Below are 16,117 nucleotides of genomic sequence, written 5' to 3'. Positions count from 1 at the left end.
TGTGCGAATCATTTGTTCGGTGGCATGAGTCCAAGCTGAAGGTGGACATTTTGGTCAGTTGAAGTGCTTATCTGACTAATTAAATTTCAAGACATTAACTCAGCAAGATGGACCATTTCGGATCTATGTTCATAGGAACGTTTTGCAATATTATTGATTCCTCAACACCCTCCGAAGTGTGGCAGAAGAGTTTTGAATTTATCTTTATATTTAACCGTATAATTTATCTGGTGACAATAGTAATTATCTAAATATTGGCGAAATTTTCTTTTCTAAGAAATATTAGAATTAAGAGATTCAATTCGTTCTCTGTTCCTGGTCTCAATTCTACGATCGTCTTTTTCATTAATTTCTACAGAACTTAATATTCGTGAGAAACTTTCAACTGGGGAGGAAGTAGATATTAATGTAATCCAACCAAGAAACGACTGATCTTAATTTCATTCTAAGAGTGACGCAAAGAAACGCGACATTGTTTCAGAAGAGTTGATATGCTTTCTTTGAAAATGAGAAGGGGTGTGAAATTGTCATTCGAGTATAAATGAGATAATTAGATAGCGGAAGCTCATTAATGCGTGCATTTTACTGCGAAATCTCAGCCGATGCCAGAATTGCTTTTGAGAAAAACATCAGGCCTGAGTTGAGTTGGAAATTATCTTACGTGCAATTTGATTTCCGAGAAATCTTATCTCATTCATATACTCATTACAGCTACATTCTTGGCGCTCCACAAATGCAATTAATTTACGTCAAGAAGTTTTCTTCGCCATTGTCATTACAGGATTAAATCCATACCTTTGCCGTCTAGATGTAAGTTTCTTAATGAACTTGAAATTTGCCTTTGCTTTCTTTAAGTGTGGTAGTTCTTTCACGAAGAACTACCACACTTTCTTATTGTGGTATTTTACCGATCTATGAAAATCCGTGTCAGAAATCATCCATTTAGATTCTAAACCCACATGAGCTGAGTTTTATAGAACATCAACGAAATAGTCAGTGGGATGGATTTAACAGCTGTCGCTTTAGAACGAGATTGGCGAGGTAAACGCGATATTAAGGAAGCAACGCGATAGGTTTCTGTCACCGTCTTCGCTGTTTCTTAACATAAGAAAAGATCACTCCTGTGACTGTTTACCCTTCCCCAGTTGGGTGTCTGAAGATCTGGTAAAGTCGTAATAATAGTAATGTCACTGCGGGGCTACTGCCTTAGACGTCCGCGCAGCGAGGTCCTGGAAAGCTAACTTTCGACGTAAGAGGTCAAAATGACTCGCAAATGTGCTGTCAAGATGATCTATTTTCGGCAACGTATTCGTGGAGGATGGTTTGGTTGGTGGAAACCCTCATGAACATGTCTCTTTTGGTAAATACACGTATACAGTGAAGGTCTTGTTATTTTATTAAAAAGTTTCAAAAACACGGTCAAGTCTTAATTAGCGCATAAACAATGCTAATTAATCTCTTAATTAAGTTATTTTTTTAGGGTGAATAGCTTTATTATCAATAAACAGAGTCCTAATTCCAGGTACCTGAAGAGAGGATACGTCAAAATGCTTTCTTGCTGATTAATGTTAATTAGTGAGCAGGGGATACTGTTTTTTCACGTAAAAAAAGCTGATAGTCCTAATTTATATCATTTAAAAGTAAACAAATTTTTACTTAATGGGCTTCAGATCTTCTCTTCTTTAATGACGCCAACAGCTTCATTAAAAACTTGTTGTGTGCACTGTATCTTAAATATTTTGCGTTTTTTGGTATATAATGTATTGTTAAAGTGTACAAAGTAATTTATTTATTAAAAATAATATCTTTGTGTTAAGTATATCTAGACATTATTTATTTTCGTTTAGGACATTTTAAACACAGGTTTTTTGTGTTTAAAATATCCTAAATAGGTGCTTAAAGGTTTTAGCACCTATCTCTGAAGAAGTGGAAGAGAAAACGTTTCTCGAAACGTCTGATTTTTAGCCTTAAAAAGAGATTTAAATAGGTGAAGCGCTTTCAGTTAAAGTATTTAGAACAAAGATAGATAATCTGCGCAACATGTCTTTCAAATATTATATTATTTTATCCTGAACGTCTTTAATATATGATGAAGAAATGCACAGCTGTCATTGGTTGTTCTGGAAGACGGCCATATTTGTCAGAGAAAGAAAACCGTTTGACATATTCGGAAATCTCAAATCACTTTATATACTTGGAAGAAGTATACAAACAAACGTTCTGTATTTTATAGAAGCTACAAATTACTTATTCATAATTTAAAATAGCGTTTCTTTGGATATTGCTCGCATTTCTTTGCAGGTGGATAAGCTGTGTTTATGAAGTAAACTGAGGCAGCAGAGATTTCAATATCGAGTAAGTTATTCTCAATTTCTTCTTAGTGGAGGCTCAAAAATCAACGTTATTTGTTTTTCCCAGCCACACGCTATTGGTTGCAGTTCTGAAAGGCCAGGACATAAAAGTGCAACAAAAATGGAACGTTGCTCGCTTTCGTCAGCGAATAAATGAGCATTTTATAGCTAACTTCATCTGGGATATACTGGCGTGGGGGCTTTATGGGACACGAAATTGTGTAGCACGTTTCCTCCATAAAGGACAACTAATTTTATTGCTACAGCGTCACTCACTATGACACATTATTCACAAAATGACCTTTCGCTGCCACCAAATATTGATAAAGATCCATAAAAATAGACGCTTCTTGAGATCGCTCAAGGACTGGCAACTTTCTCCGAGGGAGAGAAATATGGCAGGTGTTCAATGGACCACCCTCCATTTTCACCGTTAATTATTAATCGCCGCTCGTGTACATTGGGCTGCGCATTCTGTCGAGGCGATTCACAAAGGAAGCAGGAATTATTGGAACCTTGGGCGTGTTGACATAGAGCTACCATCGCGTGCTACACAAACGCGCTTTTGTGTCCAGCGGGAGTGCATTCGATTTACTAACACTAAATGCTCGCCCAACAGGAGTTTCTGCATCGAAAATGGCCACGACACACGCGATCTTAAAGAGACAGTCGGCGTTGTCAGATTGCGAGAGAGGGGCTGACAGGAGAACTCATGTAAGAAATTGCGCCTTTGACCAGCCCCAATGTTTGATCCTCATAATGGAGAATCCTTCGAGTCGCACTCTTTTAAATTTACGTTTCGTGTTTTTGTCTTTGAAACATAGTTCCAGAAGAGGCCTGCGCAATTACCTGTCAGTTGTGATATATGATAATATTTAATTAAATATAATTTAATATTTAAATAGCATTGCTTGATTACTAGTTATGCCAGTGTTTAATATTTTTGATGTGAAAACATCTATAGCGGCACCCAGCCATCGAATGTAACGGAGGTTTAGAGTGACGTCACATTACCCACGTGACTCGAAATAGAGAAATTAAAGCGATGGCATATGGGGCCACGGTGGGCTTGTGGCAGCGTTGCCGGCTTGTTGAATAGCTGATCGAGTTGCGAATAGCTTGTTGAATAGCTGATAGCTACCCTTATGGGCATTCAGCATTGAGTTTGGCGGCCTCAAACAGTCGTCGTGAGGTTTTTCACCGGGATTGACTCCGGTTTTACCTCACAACAGACAAACCGCCCTTCGCGACGAAGGGTACACGTGAATCATTAACGCGTATGAAATGAAATCCTCTGCGCACATTAACTAGCTTTTTTTTTTCGTAATGAACTTTTATTTTGCAGCAGGTACAAACCCTAGAAATTGATTTTTGCTGAACAGCATAATTACTCGCATTTTAGCTGTAGCTGAATGCATTCTTTCAAGGAGCAGAAGATGTCTGTTAAATACTGTCCGCAACCCACCTTAGGATGGTGGCGCGGCTGCCCCACTAACCCCCTTCCCTCAAGACTAAAGTCCGCAGCGAAAACGCTGCGGAGTTTAGTATATTCGCGTCTCTAGCCCTATCAAATTTTCGTGTACCCCTCGGTGTCGCGAAGGGCGATTCGTCTGTTGTGAGGGAGAAATCCGGAGTCAATCCGTGAAAAACCTCACGACCACGGTTTGAGACCGCCAAACTCAATGTTCAGTGCCCATGGGTGCCTCCGTAGCCAGGTGGGAAGGAGCAGCAGTGCGTAGCACACGCTTCTTGATTAGACCGGGGTTCGAGCCCGTCACCACCAAATACGGAGGATGCGGAAAGGTCAGGGAATGACCACCGCATATCCCCGGAGCAATATGGCCTTAGTTGCTAATGCTCCTAAAAACCAAATAACAACAACATCAGTGCCCATGGGAAAATTCCCATAAGGGTAGTGCTGGAATCGAACCTCGATCAGCTATTCAGCAAGCCGGCTACGCTGCCACCAGGCCCCTTTCACTTTAATTTCCGTATTTAAAATCGTGTTTCTCACCACTCACGTGGGTAGTGTGACGTCACTGCTAAACTTCCGTTACTTTCCGCTATAGATGTTATCTGAGGTAATTGTGAACGTTTATATTCAGTTTAATTTCTTAACGTTCCGTTCTGGAAAGCTCTAAACCTATATCAGTTGTGTTCGTTGAATTACGTTAGAGGATAATCTCTTGAGTAGAGGGCTGCTGCTGAAATATCAGTGCAGTGTCGTTTACAGTTTGTAAGCATGAACCTTTTGTTTTTGTCTTTGCTTCCCTCATAAAATTTAAAACAATTTTATATTCATATGTTACATTATAATAAATTTTGTTTTTAATTTTAATAACGTCTTATTTTTATTAATGAAGAAAAGCGACTAAAAATACAATTGTTACTCAAATTGTAGGAGAGCTTTTTTCCCCCCAATATAGAAGAAGCAGCAATCTGAAGAAAGAAACCATTTGGGTAGAAAAAAATTCAACAGCCTTCTCTACATATCATGATTTATAATTAGCCCAATAAATTCAAGTGACTTCCGAATGAGCATCGAACCATAGTAATTGTGGCAGGACGATTAATGAATGTTTAGAAAATAATCTTTCTTCGTCGTCCAGTGCCTGCAGTTTTATTTATATCATCTAATAAAGCTCTCAGATCGTATTTTCCCAACTGTCAATACTTTCTAGACCCTTCTTGCTTCCGGTATTTAGAAAATACCAATTAGATCCATTTAACTTCGAAAACGTCTGTAAAACTATCATTACCTCAAGAGACATCCTTTAAACACATCTGGCTTTGTTATACGATCCCTTTTGTTGTTACAACATTAATAAACTTATTACTTTTATAAATAAAAAGAGTGAGTCGCAAAAAGGAGCCTTAATATTAATGTAAAGTTTACCCATTGATTATCTATCTTTGCATAGCATAATTTCCGTTACATTGTCTTGGCCATTAAGGATCTTAACTTTCTAATCCATCTGTAGCTACGTACTTTAGCGAAAATGGAATAATTGCGAAGTTTGTAGCTCTCAGTCTGCTAAAATGAATAACTCGAATGCAGAAAGTGTTCGAGGCAGAGGGTAGTGATAAATGGTTATTCCTCAGATTAGGGATTTCCCCAAGGATCAGTATTGGGACCACTGTTGTTTTTGATTTTCATAAATGAAATCCACGAAAGGGGTTGATGGAATGATGTCTAAATTTGCAGATGATGTAAAGATTGGTAGAGTTGTTAATGATCACTGCCAAGCAGAGCTTCTTCAGTGTGATCTAGATAGACTTCAGGGATGGTCTAATTCAGCAAAATGCAAGGTCACACACCCGGGAAATAGCGACCCCAAAACAACTTATACATTTGGTGGAGTTGACCTAAAGCCGGTAGTGGAGGAAATGGACTTGGACGTTGCGATACGGTCAGCGATGAAGTTTGCCGAGCATTGTAGACTGGTTGCAAGGAAGGCCCTTGGTGTCCTATCGAACAATTGCTAGTAGAGGTAAGGACGTCATAATTCCATTATATAAGGCAATTGTAAGACCACACTTGGAATACTGTGTTCAACCTGAAGAAAGATATTGTTCTTCTTGAAAGGCTTTATCTCGCCTGGTGAGATAGACAAAAGGGCGTCCATATGAGGAAAGACTTCGAATATGTGGGTTGCAGAGCTTGGAAACATAATTTCAAGTTACGGGGTGAGATGTTTAGACTGGATTGCAGGAAGTCTTATTTTAGCCATCGAGTTATAAATTACTTACACGAGTGGTAGAGGCGGACAGTTTGGGGGAAATTCAAAGGTCAGCTGGATAATTACCTACGGGAAGAGGGGAAACACATAGGCTGTGTTTCATAACATATTTTATTCTTCTTTTTTTTGGCTGGTGCAGCATAAGCGTTAGGTTTCCTTGTACCATGTGGCCATTACTAAAATAAAGACTAACTAAATATACATTATAAAAAATATTCGAGCACGTAGAAGTAGTTGCAAAAGGTGCTTTTAAATTCAATAACCTATGGCGTCGTATGATCAACTTTTGTACTGAATAACAGCCTGAACTTTCTTAGGAATACTTTCTACCAACTTCTGATATATCTATCAGAAGTTGGTAGAAAGTTGGTATTTTTCTACCAACTATCAGAAGTTGGTAGAAAAATTTTATGTCGCAAATTTGCCTCCATTGCAAAGCAGCTGCTCAATCTTTGAATAAAATCTACCACAGTATTTTGAGAAGTGCTGACAAGCCACAGACCATGCACGCCGAAGGGCTAAGGTTCAATCCACGAGCTATACAAATCTGATGTACTGCTGCGCACACAGAACACATGAAATGTATACTGGTATGTCTGAGTCGATTCGCATTCCTGGAACTTATTTCACAATATTCAGGCAAGGATGTCCGAATACGTTTTGTGATAATGTATTTATTTTTTCATATTTGCTTGTTATAACTTTTTTTTTCGAGTACTGTTCATATTCAGTAGTTATTGTCCCTCTACCTCTGTTTTTATTCAATATTTATCCCCCCATATACTTGGAGTAACAACAAGGGCGAAGTTCAAGTAATTACTGAATATGAATAATCTTATTTATACACTATTTTTAGTCAGTAATCATCACTAATGTTACGTTGTGTTCTTTCAGGCCATGATTTTGGATTCTCCATCACTCCCGAAGTACGGCACCGTTTGCGAAAATGAGGACAGTGAGACTTCGGATTCCTATTCTACATGTGAAGTAGGGAAATAATTACCTTCTATCATCCCCTTAAGTGTCAGTGTCCAGCTTTCTTCCTAGTTTAGTCCAACGTCAGATGCATAATGAACAGTATGGAAAAAATGTTTCAAATGAAGATGCTCGAACATCCTTTAAAAATTAAAATGCAGTAATTAACATCTTTCGCTTTGTTTTAATTCGGATTAAGCGAAGCAACAAAGTGAACAATTAACTGCAGAAGTGATTTACCAAGGAGGAGGAGGAAATGTTGGAGTACTTTCGAGTGTTGGCAAGTGGGTTGTTGCCAAGGAAACACTTTGTTCCACTTCACGGAGTAAAATGTATTAAAGGAAAATTAAGCTGGTGTCCAGTTACTCTAAGATTTCTAAAGGGTTTTGAAGAGTTTGTTCTCTCCGAGGGGAAATTTACTTTTCTTTATCAGACCGCGCAGGTATTCTCTTATGAAACTTCGATATTTTAAAGCCTCTCTTATCTGGTTGGAAGAATCGATCGATTTTCTTGTTGTACAATGTAACGTTTTTGTCTTCTGGTTGTTTGCTGGTTCTGAATTAGGTTAAACGTGACTCTCCAAAAAAAGCACACGAATCTTTTGAATTTTATTAATTATTTAAAACAATTGTTTAAAATCCAGGTTTTCTTTTTGATTTTAATATCGTCTGCATTCTCTTCTTGCTTTCTTCAACAGATACAATTGTATCTGTAGAAGGAAGATGCTTTTCTGGTATTTCCACCATAATCTACCACATAATTCTCATTGTTTCACATTTCCAAAGGCAGTTAAGTTGAGCGATATTATTTAATCGCTAGTGAGATATGACTTCGCACGCTTCTCGGGCTCTTCTGAAGACTTATCAGCTATCATATAAAGAATTGGCAGCTATGTCGTTATACAAATGTAAGAGAATGTCTGACATCGCCTTCTGCAGATATATGTGAGTGTGTTTCTAGCTCGTGAACATACCCGCACAATTGTACGTACTGTATATCAATAGTCCACTTCTGGATGCTTTTAGGTCGTCTGACTGGCGTCGTCTGTCTAGGCTAGCGATCGCAGAATGCGTGGGCGATAAACGACACTTGGGTTATTGACATTACTCTGTATGTCCTTCCGTAGTTTCATAAGTCTTAAAGTACGGAAATTCTCCAAAAGATCATCTTAAATGATTACAATGTATTCTGTCCACAGTACAGTATTATATGGACACAAAGATGAATTATTCTCTTTTGGAGAACATTTCGAAACCCATTGACCAAGTTAAATAAAGGATAGATAGTTTTATGTTTGGGTAGTATTCATCCGGTATACGTATAACTTTAGTTTGTTCCATAAATGCAACATTTTATATCCTCTGAAGCTTCAGTATATATTCGCCATTTTATCATCGGACTCTGTGTGTTTCCACATAACATTCATTCCCATAAGAATACAATAAAGCGATTACATTTAATAAAACATTACCATATTACTCGACAAATAGTTGAACCAAAACGGAAAGTCCATCAAATTCACTTTGAGCAGATTTGTCTGTTTTAATAGTCTGTGGTGTACGCCAAAGTACCGTGCCCCAGTTAGTTAGAATCTAAAATTATTATTCTACCGAAAAGAGGTAAAATTTTAGAAATCCATCCAGTTGTAGTGATAATACTAGTGGACCTATGTCCACTAGTATTATCACCACAACTGGTGGACATAGGTCAGTATAAGTCCCTTCCATTTTACACTCTGACCAGAAGGTCAAGATACAAAAATAAGTCATGACGAAACAGTTCAGTTGTTTTAGGAGGGTTGCTCAAAAAATAGTGGCAAACATTGATGTACACATGCGCTCGCGAGCAGGATAGCTATAAAGCAGACAATATTCGAAACAGGGTAGTTGCATGGCCCAACAGTGTTTTTGTATTAAGGTGTATTTTGACCTTGTTGTGCGTGCTGTAGATGGTATGAGTATGTTCACGAAGCAATATCAGTGTCCTTGGATAAAGATTGAATCTCTCGGGAGCGAAATGCAAAATTGATCTTGAACGAATAGCATGAGACATCATGCCATTACGCAAGTCAACAGAAATGCCGGGCACTACTACTATTTCTTCTTCTACAAGAAGAATTTGCACCATAAATACGACGAAAGTGCCACGTTTCTTGGAGAATAGTAGTAATAGCCATATAGTGCAATGAAGACAGGTTTTTGCTGCACTAACGAAAAAAAACAAAAAACAGTGTAGATAAGAAAATACAAATTTTCTTCCCTCCTCATATAGGTAACTATCCAGTTGATATTTGAATTTATTCAAACTGTCAGCCTTAACTACCTGTGAAGGCAACATGTTACAGCACTTAACGATTCACTGGCTAATAGAAAACTTCCTACAATGTAGTCTAAACCTTAATCAGGTCACCCCTAAGGCTCCTGCTTGCCAAGTTCTGTAGCCCACATATTCGGAATCTTTCCTCAATGTAGTCGTTTGGGTTACTATTCCACAAGTGTAAGACGTTGCATTTTGCTGCATTAAAACATAGCTGCCACTTTTCTGACTATTTCTGCAGCCTGTTCGAGTCATCCTGAATGAGAGTGGCTTGGTAGTGATTATTAACTACTCTGCCAATCTTGAAATCAGACATTTTATACATACCATTTATGAAAATCACAAACAACAGTGGTTTAAGAACCTTGGGGTGGGGGCCCCCACTTCTGACGAATATCCATTAATCACAACCCTCTGCCCCGCAGCCATCCAAACATGTTCCAGCTTATACGATAACCTTTCATGAGAGACTGGGTCAAATGCCTTGCTAAAATCCAAATAAACTATGTCGAAATCGTTCCCTACATGAGATCATGAGTAACTGTGTAAAACTACCTTACGAATTTAGTTAAACATAATTTTCCCCCTTAACAAAACCCCATATTGTGTGTTATTGCACTCCATTGTTTCTAAGATTTTCCTTACTACTAAAGTCAGACTTACCAACTTCTCCAATCCAGAGGAATCTCTCCCGAGTGCAAAGACTCCCTCATGATTAACTTCAATGGTTCAATACACTCCCTGGCGGCCTCGCTAAAAATTACTGGGTATGTGCCATCAACTCCAGGAGACTTACTTGCGTGTATGTTTTTCTAATAAACAGTTATCTGTAATTTCTTACGCAACCCAGCTAATGAATTGAACAATTCTTTACTGAAGAAAGACCCTTAATTTCATATGACACAGCCTCTTCACAGCATGAAGGGTCTTTTCTTCAGTAAAGAATTGTTCGATTCATTCGCTGTGTTGCATAAGACTTTCTCATACCCAGTGCACAAGGGTCCGATCTGATTAGCTTTTTTCTTTCTTTCTTCACATACATGAAAAATTCCCTGTCCCCGTTCTTTTGATCTCTTAGCCAGTGCTTTCTCATACGCAGCCTTGGCCTCTCTAACCTTATCTGTGGTACTATTAAAAATCAACATGTAGCTGTTGTAGGCTTCAGTATTTTTTTTTTTGAGAAGTACTGAAGCCCACAATGGATGTTGTTGCGACAACATCGGCTCTGTTCCGCCAACAAACAAGAATTCTTGAGGTGAATGCACGCATTATCATCAGATAAACGCGGATCTATATTACCCTTTTGCCCCCTAATTAGCAGTTTCCCTGAACCTTTAAGGTACGATTCTCAATAATGCTGGCAAAATTTGCACTACTTTGTTCAAATGACATTCCTACAAGTGAGGGCCAATCTGATAAAAATACCCCCCCCCCCCCGAATTCTTTAATTTTTTAATCGAGTTGTACAGAAGGTGGAAGTTTATTTTGAGGAAATGTAATGTAGTTGTAAACAGAACTTTGTTTTTTAACAGTCGTGTGTCCTCTACTTTTTGAACAGCTCTCGTATCTCAACTTACAGCAATTCATTCTAGATTCTGACGAGGCAATCTGGAAGTAATTCTTAGCGAATACGTTAGCTCTAATACTTTAATTTGTAAGCCTTGATCCCTACAGAAAAGTCGAATAATAACCAACTGGTATTGTACTGGCGTTGTATTTGCAATAAAAATCAGTTTCTGCCTGCCGCTGTTCAAATTTTCTTTGAAGGCTTAGCCCCTCTCACTGATTTTTACAATATACTTTGGACATAAAGCGAATTGAGAAAATATTAATAGTACCACGAAGGAAGAAGATCGTATAAAATCTCCCATTCACATCTGATGGGAGCGGATTGAAGATTCCAAACTAAAAATTCCAGTAAATTCTTTACTACGAGAGGACATAAAACTCGAAGACACTTTCCATATGCCCCCTCTCTTAGCAAATTTAAGCTTAATGTAAAGGATGAAACTATTTTGTTTTGCATGCAGTTTATTCGTTTGTCTGTGTTCTTTAGAGTGGTTCTATTATGGCTTAAACTTTGCTACCAAAGTGTGCACAGAGAAAAACGTTTTTTCTGGCTTGAAGTCCTCAGAAAACAATTTATAGTTTACATGTAGTGTATTTTTCGTTTCGTGCTGTAAATCCTAGGACGTACATATTGTGGGGGGGGGGGAGACAGAGGGGTGGTTATGTCCATCTGTTTTGTTTTTAATATTACTAGACACACTTTTTAAACATAAAAGATTTCAGAATATTTGATTAGGAACCACATCATGCTACAATTTATGCCCTGGAAGTTCATATATAAATGACTCTACCAGGTTCAACGGCGCGTTGAATTGTGGGTGAATGGAAATGCTCTGAATTTCAGAACACACTGATGTGACTGCCCTCTTGACACGGTGGGAGAAGTGGTTGGATGTAACAGGAGACTGTAGAAAAGTAGTGCACTAAAGTAAAGTAGTTGTTGTAGTTATTTGGTTTTTAGGAGCATTAGCAACTAAGTTCATATTGCTTCGGGGATATGCGGTGGTCATTTCCTGACCTTTCCGCATCCTTCGTATTTGGTGGCTCATGGACTCGAAACCCGGTCTAATCAAGAAGCGTGTGCTACGCACTGTCTAAAAAGTAGTGAAGTTTTATTAGTCTGTGCTTAATTTCTTTTACCAAAAACATGTTGCCTTACTTTTCGAACAGCCCTCTTATATATTTGGAAATACAGTGAAATTTCCCTTTAACGGACAGCCATGGGGAACGAAAATGTGTCCGTTAGAGAGAAGTGTCCGCTAACAAGAAGTCTGAGGGAGAAAAAAAAAAGAAAGAACGAAAAATCGTTAAACGTTTAATGTAAAATTAAATTAAAATATATACAGATTTTGAACAATATTTTTGTAAATAATATACATACAATTGTGCTATGCATATTATGACTTTATCTTAAGAAAAATACATACAGTAATCACTTATTTTCTTCTGCACCTTCTTCCGGCTGATAATTTTGTTTTCAACATTTGTTTGGAGTGAAGAAACCATCGAAAGTCCTTCAGTATCTTCTTCAGCGCCGAAAAACATTTTTAAACGATTGATTTGTATGAGCGCTTCTTCTTCTATTTTCATCGGTGGTTCGTCGTTAATATGTTCTTCGACAGAATGACCTCCTTCCATTTCTTCATCCTCATGAGGAACGTCTTGAAAAATATCGATCATAATGTCGTTGATATCTAGAGCACCATCTTCTGTAGTGAGGTTCGAGTCTATATCTTTGTAGCCAGGGTCACTTGTAGCGGAAGTATCGTACATTATCAATAGATGTTGAAGTTCTTGTTCTTCTTGGTGCTCAACATTGCTGTTCACAACTTCAATTTTTGCGTTTGAGAAGCCAGACTTTACAAACCAGTTCACGACAGTTTGTTTTCTAATTGCGTTTACTGAAGAGGAAATCCATTGAATCGCATCTAGGATGCTGATTTTCTTTGCAAGATCACTCGCACTGTTACATCGTTCATGTTTGCAATGAGATGTCTTAAAACACGTTTTCTGTAGTGAAGTTTAAAATTTTTTATTATCCCTTGATCCAAGGGCTGACACTCTGCAGATGTGTTTGGTGGCAGAAAAACGATTTGAATGTTGGACAATTCAATGTGCGGGTGAGATGCAGCATTATCCATGAAAAGAATAATTTTTCTGTTTTGACGAATCCTGTTTTGGTTAAAGTGGCTTATCCATTCGCTCATGATATCTCGTGTCATCCACGCTTTTTTATTAGACTTCCAGTCAACATCCAAAAGATTCAACTTTATGCCCTTGAAACAACGAGGATTTTGTGGTTTTCCTATAACAAGAGATTGTTCAAAGTCTCCCAGCATATTTGTACACAATAGTACAGTCAAGCGTTCCTTAGAAATTTTTCCGCCCTGGCACTTTTCGTTTTTTAGACTCATTGTTTTTTCAGGAAGAGCTTTAAAAAACAACCCTGTTTCGTCACAGTTGTAAATATCCTTAGCTTCAAAATCACGACATAAATCTTCCAATTTGATAGTCCACTCTGTTACAACCCCAGTATCAACAGATCCACCTTCACCACTTACGGTTTTCCAAGAAATTTTATGCCGAGTTTTGAACTTGTCTAGCCATCCCACAGAAGCTTTGAACTCATTTACTCCCATAGATTTCGCAACCTCCAAAGCCTTTTCCCTAATAATAGGCCCATTAATGGGAATTTTTTTAGCACGTGCGCGACAAATTTGAAGTCCAGCAGTTTTCGGGAATGATTTTTGAACCTGATCATTTACGTGTTGCCAAAATTGTTTGAGCAGTTCATTTTTTTTTTCTTTAGGATGTCGCTTACCTGCGTCTTTCCGATTTTGAATTTTACAGCGAGATTGCGAACACTATTTTTTTGCCGATCATACGCATTAATGAGTTCGACTTTAAAAGATAAAGTTAAATGTTTACGAGAAGACATTGTGCACTTCACACGACACTGAACAAAACTGAAACTGAAAAGACGAAAGGCCGACCATATCCCCCCCCTCCCTGCACACACCGAATTCATTAGAAGTTTTACACGTGCCTTAAAATTCTTGAAAAAGGGTTTAGAACCGCGACGTAAACCTTGATAAAATTCAGAGAATCGGAAATAGAAAATAAACACACGATTGAGGCAATACGTGGAAGAAAAGTTCCTAGAAAAAGGGCCGTGAGCTCGCCCGCTGTCCGTAATGGGGAGATCAAATTAAGTGCTAATCTAAACGAAACAGTGCAGATTGCCTGTCCGCGTCCGTTACAGAGAATGTCCGCTAGACAGAAGCTGCAAACACGTTAAAACCAATGGAGGTGAGTTGGGGAATTGGAAAATGTCCGTTGTAGGGAGATGTCCGTTAACGAGAGGTGTCCGTTAGGAGAAGTTTCACTGTATATAAGAGGGCTGTTCACACACACAAAAACAGAGTTTCATCTATATTTCCTAAACAGAAGCTGCAGCCTCTTCATAGGCCATTACGATCCTCGAATCAACTGAATTAGTTGAATCACAATGTTCTTAATTTATCGCACAGGAACAATGCTGAAGCTGCTCATGATTACTCTTATTTAGAGGTTTATTATCATCATCTTCGTGAACAAATTAACTCTGAAATCGAAGCCTCTGTTTTTTTCGTTCAGTCAATCAATAGTGTTTTGAATTCATGCAAGCTATCGTCCGATATGTATGTCACATTTATTTTAAGGCTACCTCTTTTCTTTTTTGTTTTATTAAAAGAAATAAAACTACCCCCTTGATTTACTCACGTATCTTGTAGAAGATGTTAGCGTGTCAATGAAACAATCAACCTGTTCTATCTGTTAGATGGTTGCCACATTCCACATGCGCATTGACTAGCTACAAGCCAATGAAATCAATGACATCTTTTCCAGCTCCCCTGGGAGCAGTTTTTTTTTTGCCTCCTAAAAATAACGACGGAAGAAGAAATTTTGCTTATCGCCGGTAACTTTCTCCTCCATCTGTTTCAATGGCGGGCATCCATCAAACGTTCCAAGAAGCAAGGACATAAATCATTCTATCCAACCGAAAAGCCATCACTGTTGATGACAAACCTACGCACGTGCATTTTTCTCTTCTTCCGTTCTCCTCTGCCTCCTACTTCTATCTTTATTTTTTTTTCTTGCAGTGATCCCATCTTGGACCACTGGAAGTTATTAAAGAAAGTTGACTTCCTGTCGTGGAGTGTAACCCTAGTAATATACTTGACAAGGGATTTTCGCATGATCGGAAATAAGAGTAGGTTTTGTTTAGAGAAAAATATCGTTCCTATTCCATAGTTTTTGCCTTTGCGGTTATAAGAAGTTGTTTTGCCATTCATTTCTTGCGAAGACTCGACATTTTACGAAAATGCTTTGTTTTTCCCTTTTTTTAATCTTTATTTCACATTACTAAAACGACAAGACACGATGAAGAAACACGCAAATGTGGAAACAATGTTTTATGGTAGGAAAGACAATATTTGGACAGAGTTATGAGATTTTTTGGAGGAAAACTAACGCGGACAGGTAAAGAAGCTTTTATTTTCGATGCAGAAGAAGCAATACTGGGATATACTTGTGCAAAGAAAGGTAGAAGTCAGAGCTTTCTCTAGAAATCTGTATTCTTTCAAGGCTACCGTGAACGCAACAGATCTTTTATGAGGGAAGTAAAAGATGATTGAATTTGAGAAGGAATAAAGTTAAACGTTCTGTCCCTCCTTACTAAAGGGTTTCCTTATATACGCAAATTACATCGCATAAGAGGCTTCCCTTTTGGGGAATACTGCAAGTCTGTAGGATAGCGCTGAAACAACTGATGGCCATGGCTTCAGAAGAAACAAGTCTTTCAGGATTCTCTTCGAAAAATAGACGCAAGACCTCTTATGGACATAGTTTACATTTACAGACAAAGATGATTTGTTTTGTAGCTTTTGAAAAGCAATAAAAAATAAAATGCACTGCTTCAAAATGTACATCCTGTGGTGTACATATTGTAAACAAGGCAAATGCAGACGTAAGGAAATCTATGGATAAACCATCTACAAGAAGTTAGCAACCAAGATTAAAGGATGTTTATAATGCTAATTGAAAATTGACAGCATATTCTGTTTTAATCGGCGACCGTTCTACTGATTAAAATATATTTAAGTGGGGCACTGGTGGACGACAAAA

The 16,117-nt window shown here is 38.1% G+C and overlaps 1 protein-coding gene across 1 annotated transcript in view; it reads left to right on the top strand.

The window, feature by feature from the left end:
* Positions 1-7,214, top strand: part of LOC150078296 (synaptic vesicular amine transporter-like) — a 98,371-nt gene extending 91,157 nt beyond the window's left edge. Inside the window, exon 14 of the mRNA XM_090384987.1 lies at positions 6,986-7,214. Coding sequence (XP_090241113.1) covers positions 6,986-7,090 — 105 coding nt within the window. The 3' untranslated portion in view covers positions 7,091-7,214. The remainder of the gene's footprint in view (positions 1-6,985) is intronic.
* Positions 7,215-16,117: the final 8,903 nt, after the last annotated feature.

The sequence above is a fragment of the Mastigoproctus giganteus genome, chromosome 11, assembly GCF_048544385.1.
Source record: "Mastigoproctus giganteus isolate SK-2022 chromosome 11, ASM4854438v1, whole genome shotgun sequence".
NCBI lineage: Eukaryota > Metazoa > Arthropoda > Arachnida > Uropygi > Thelyphonidae > Mastigoproctus > Mastigoproctus giganteus.
This window is presented reverse-complemented; position numbering and strand designations above follow the sequence as displayed.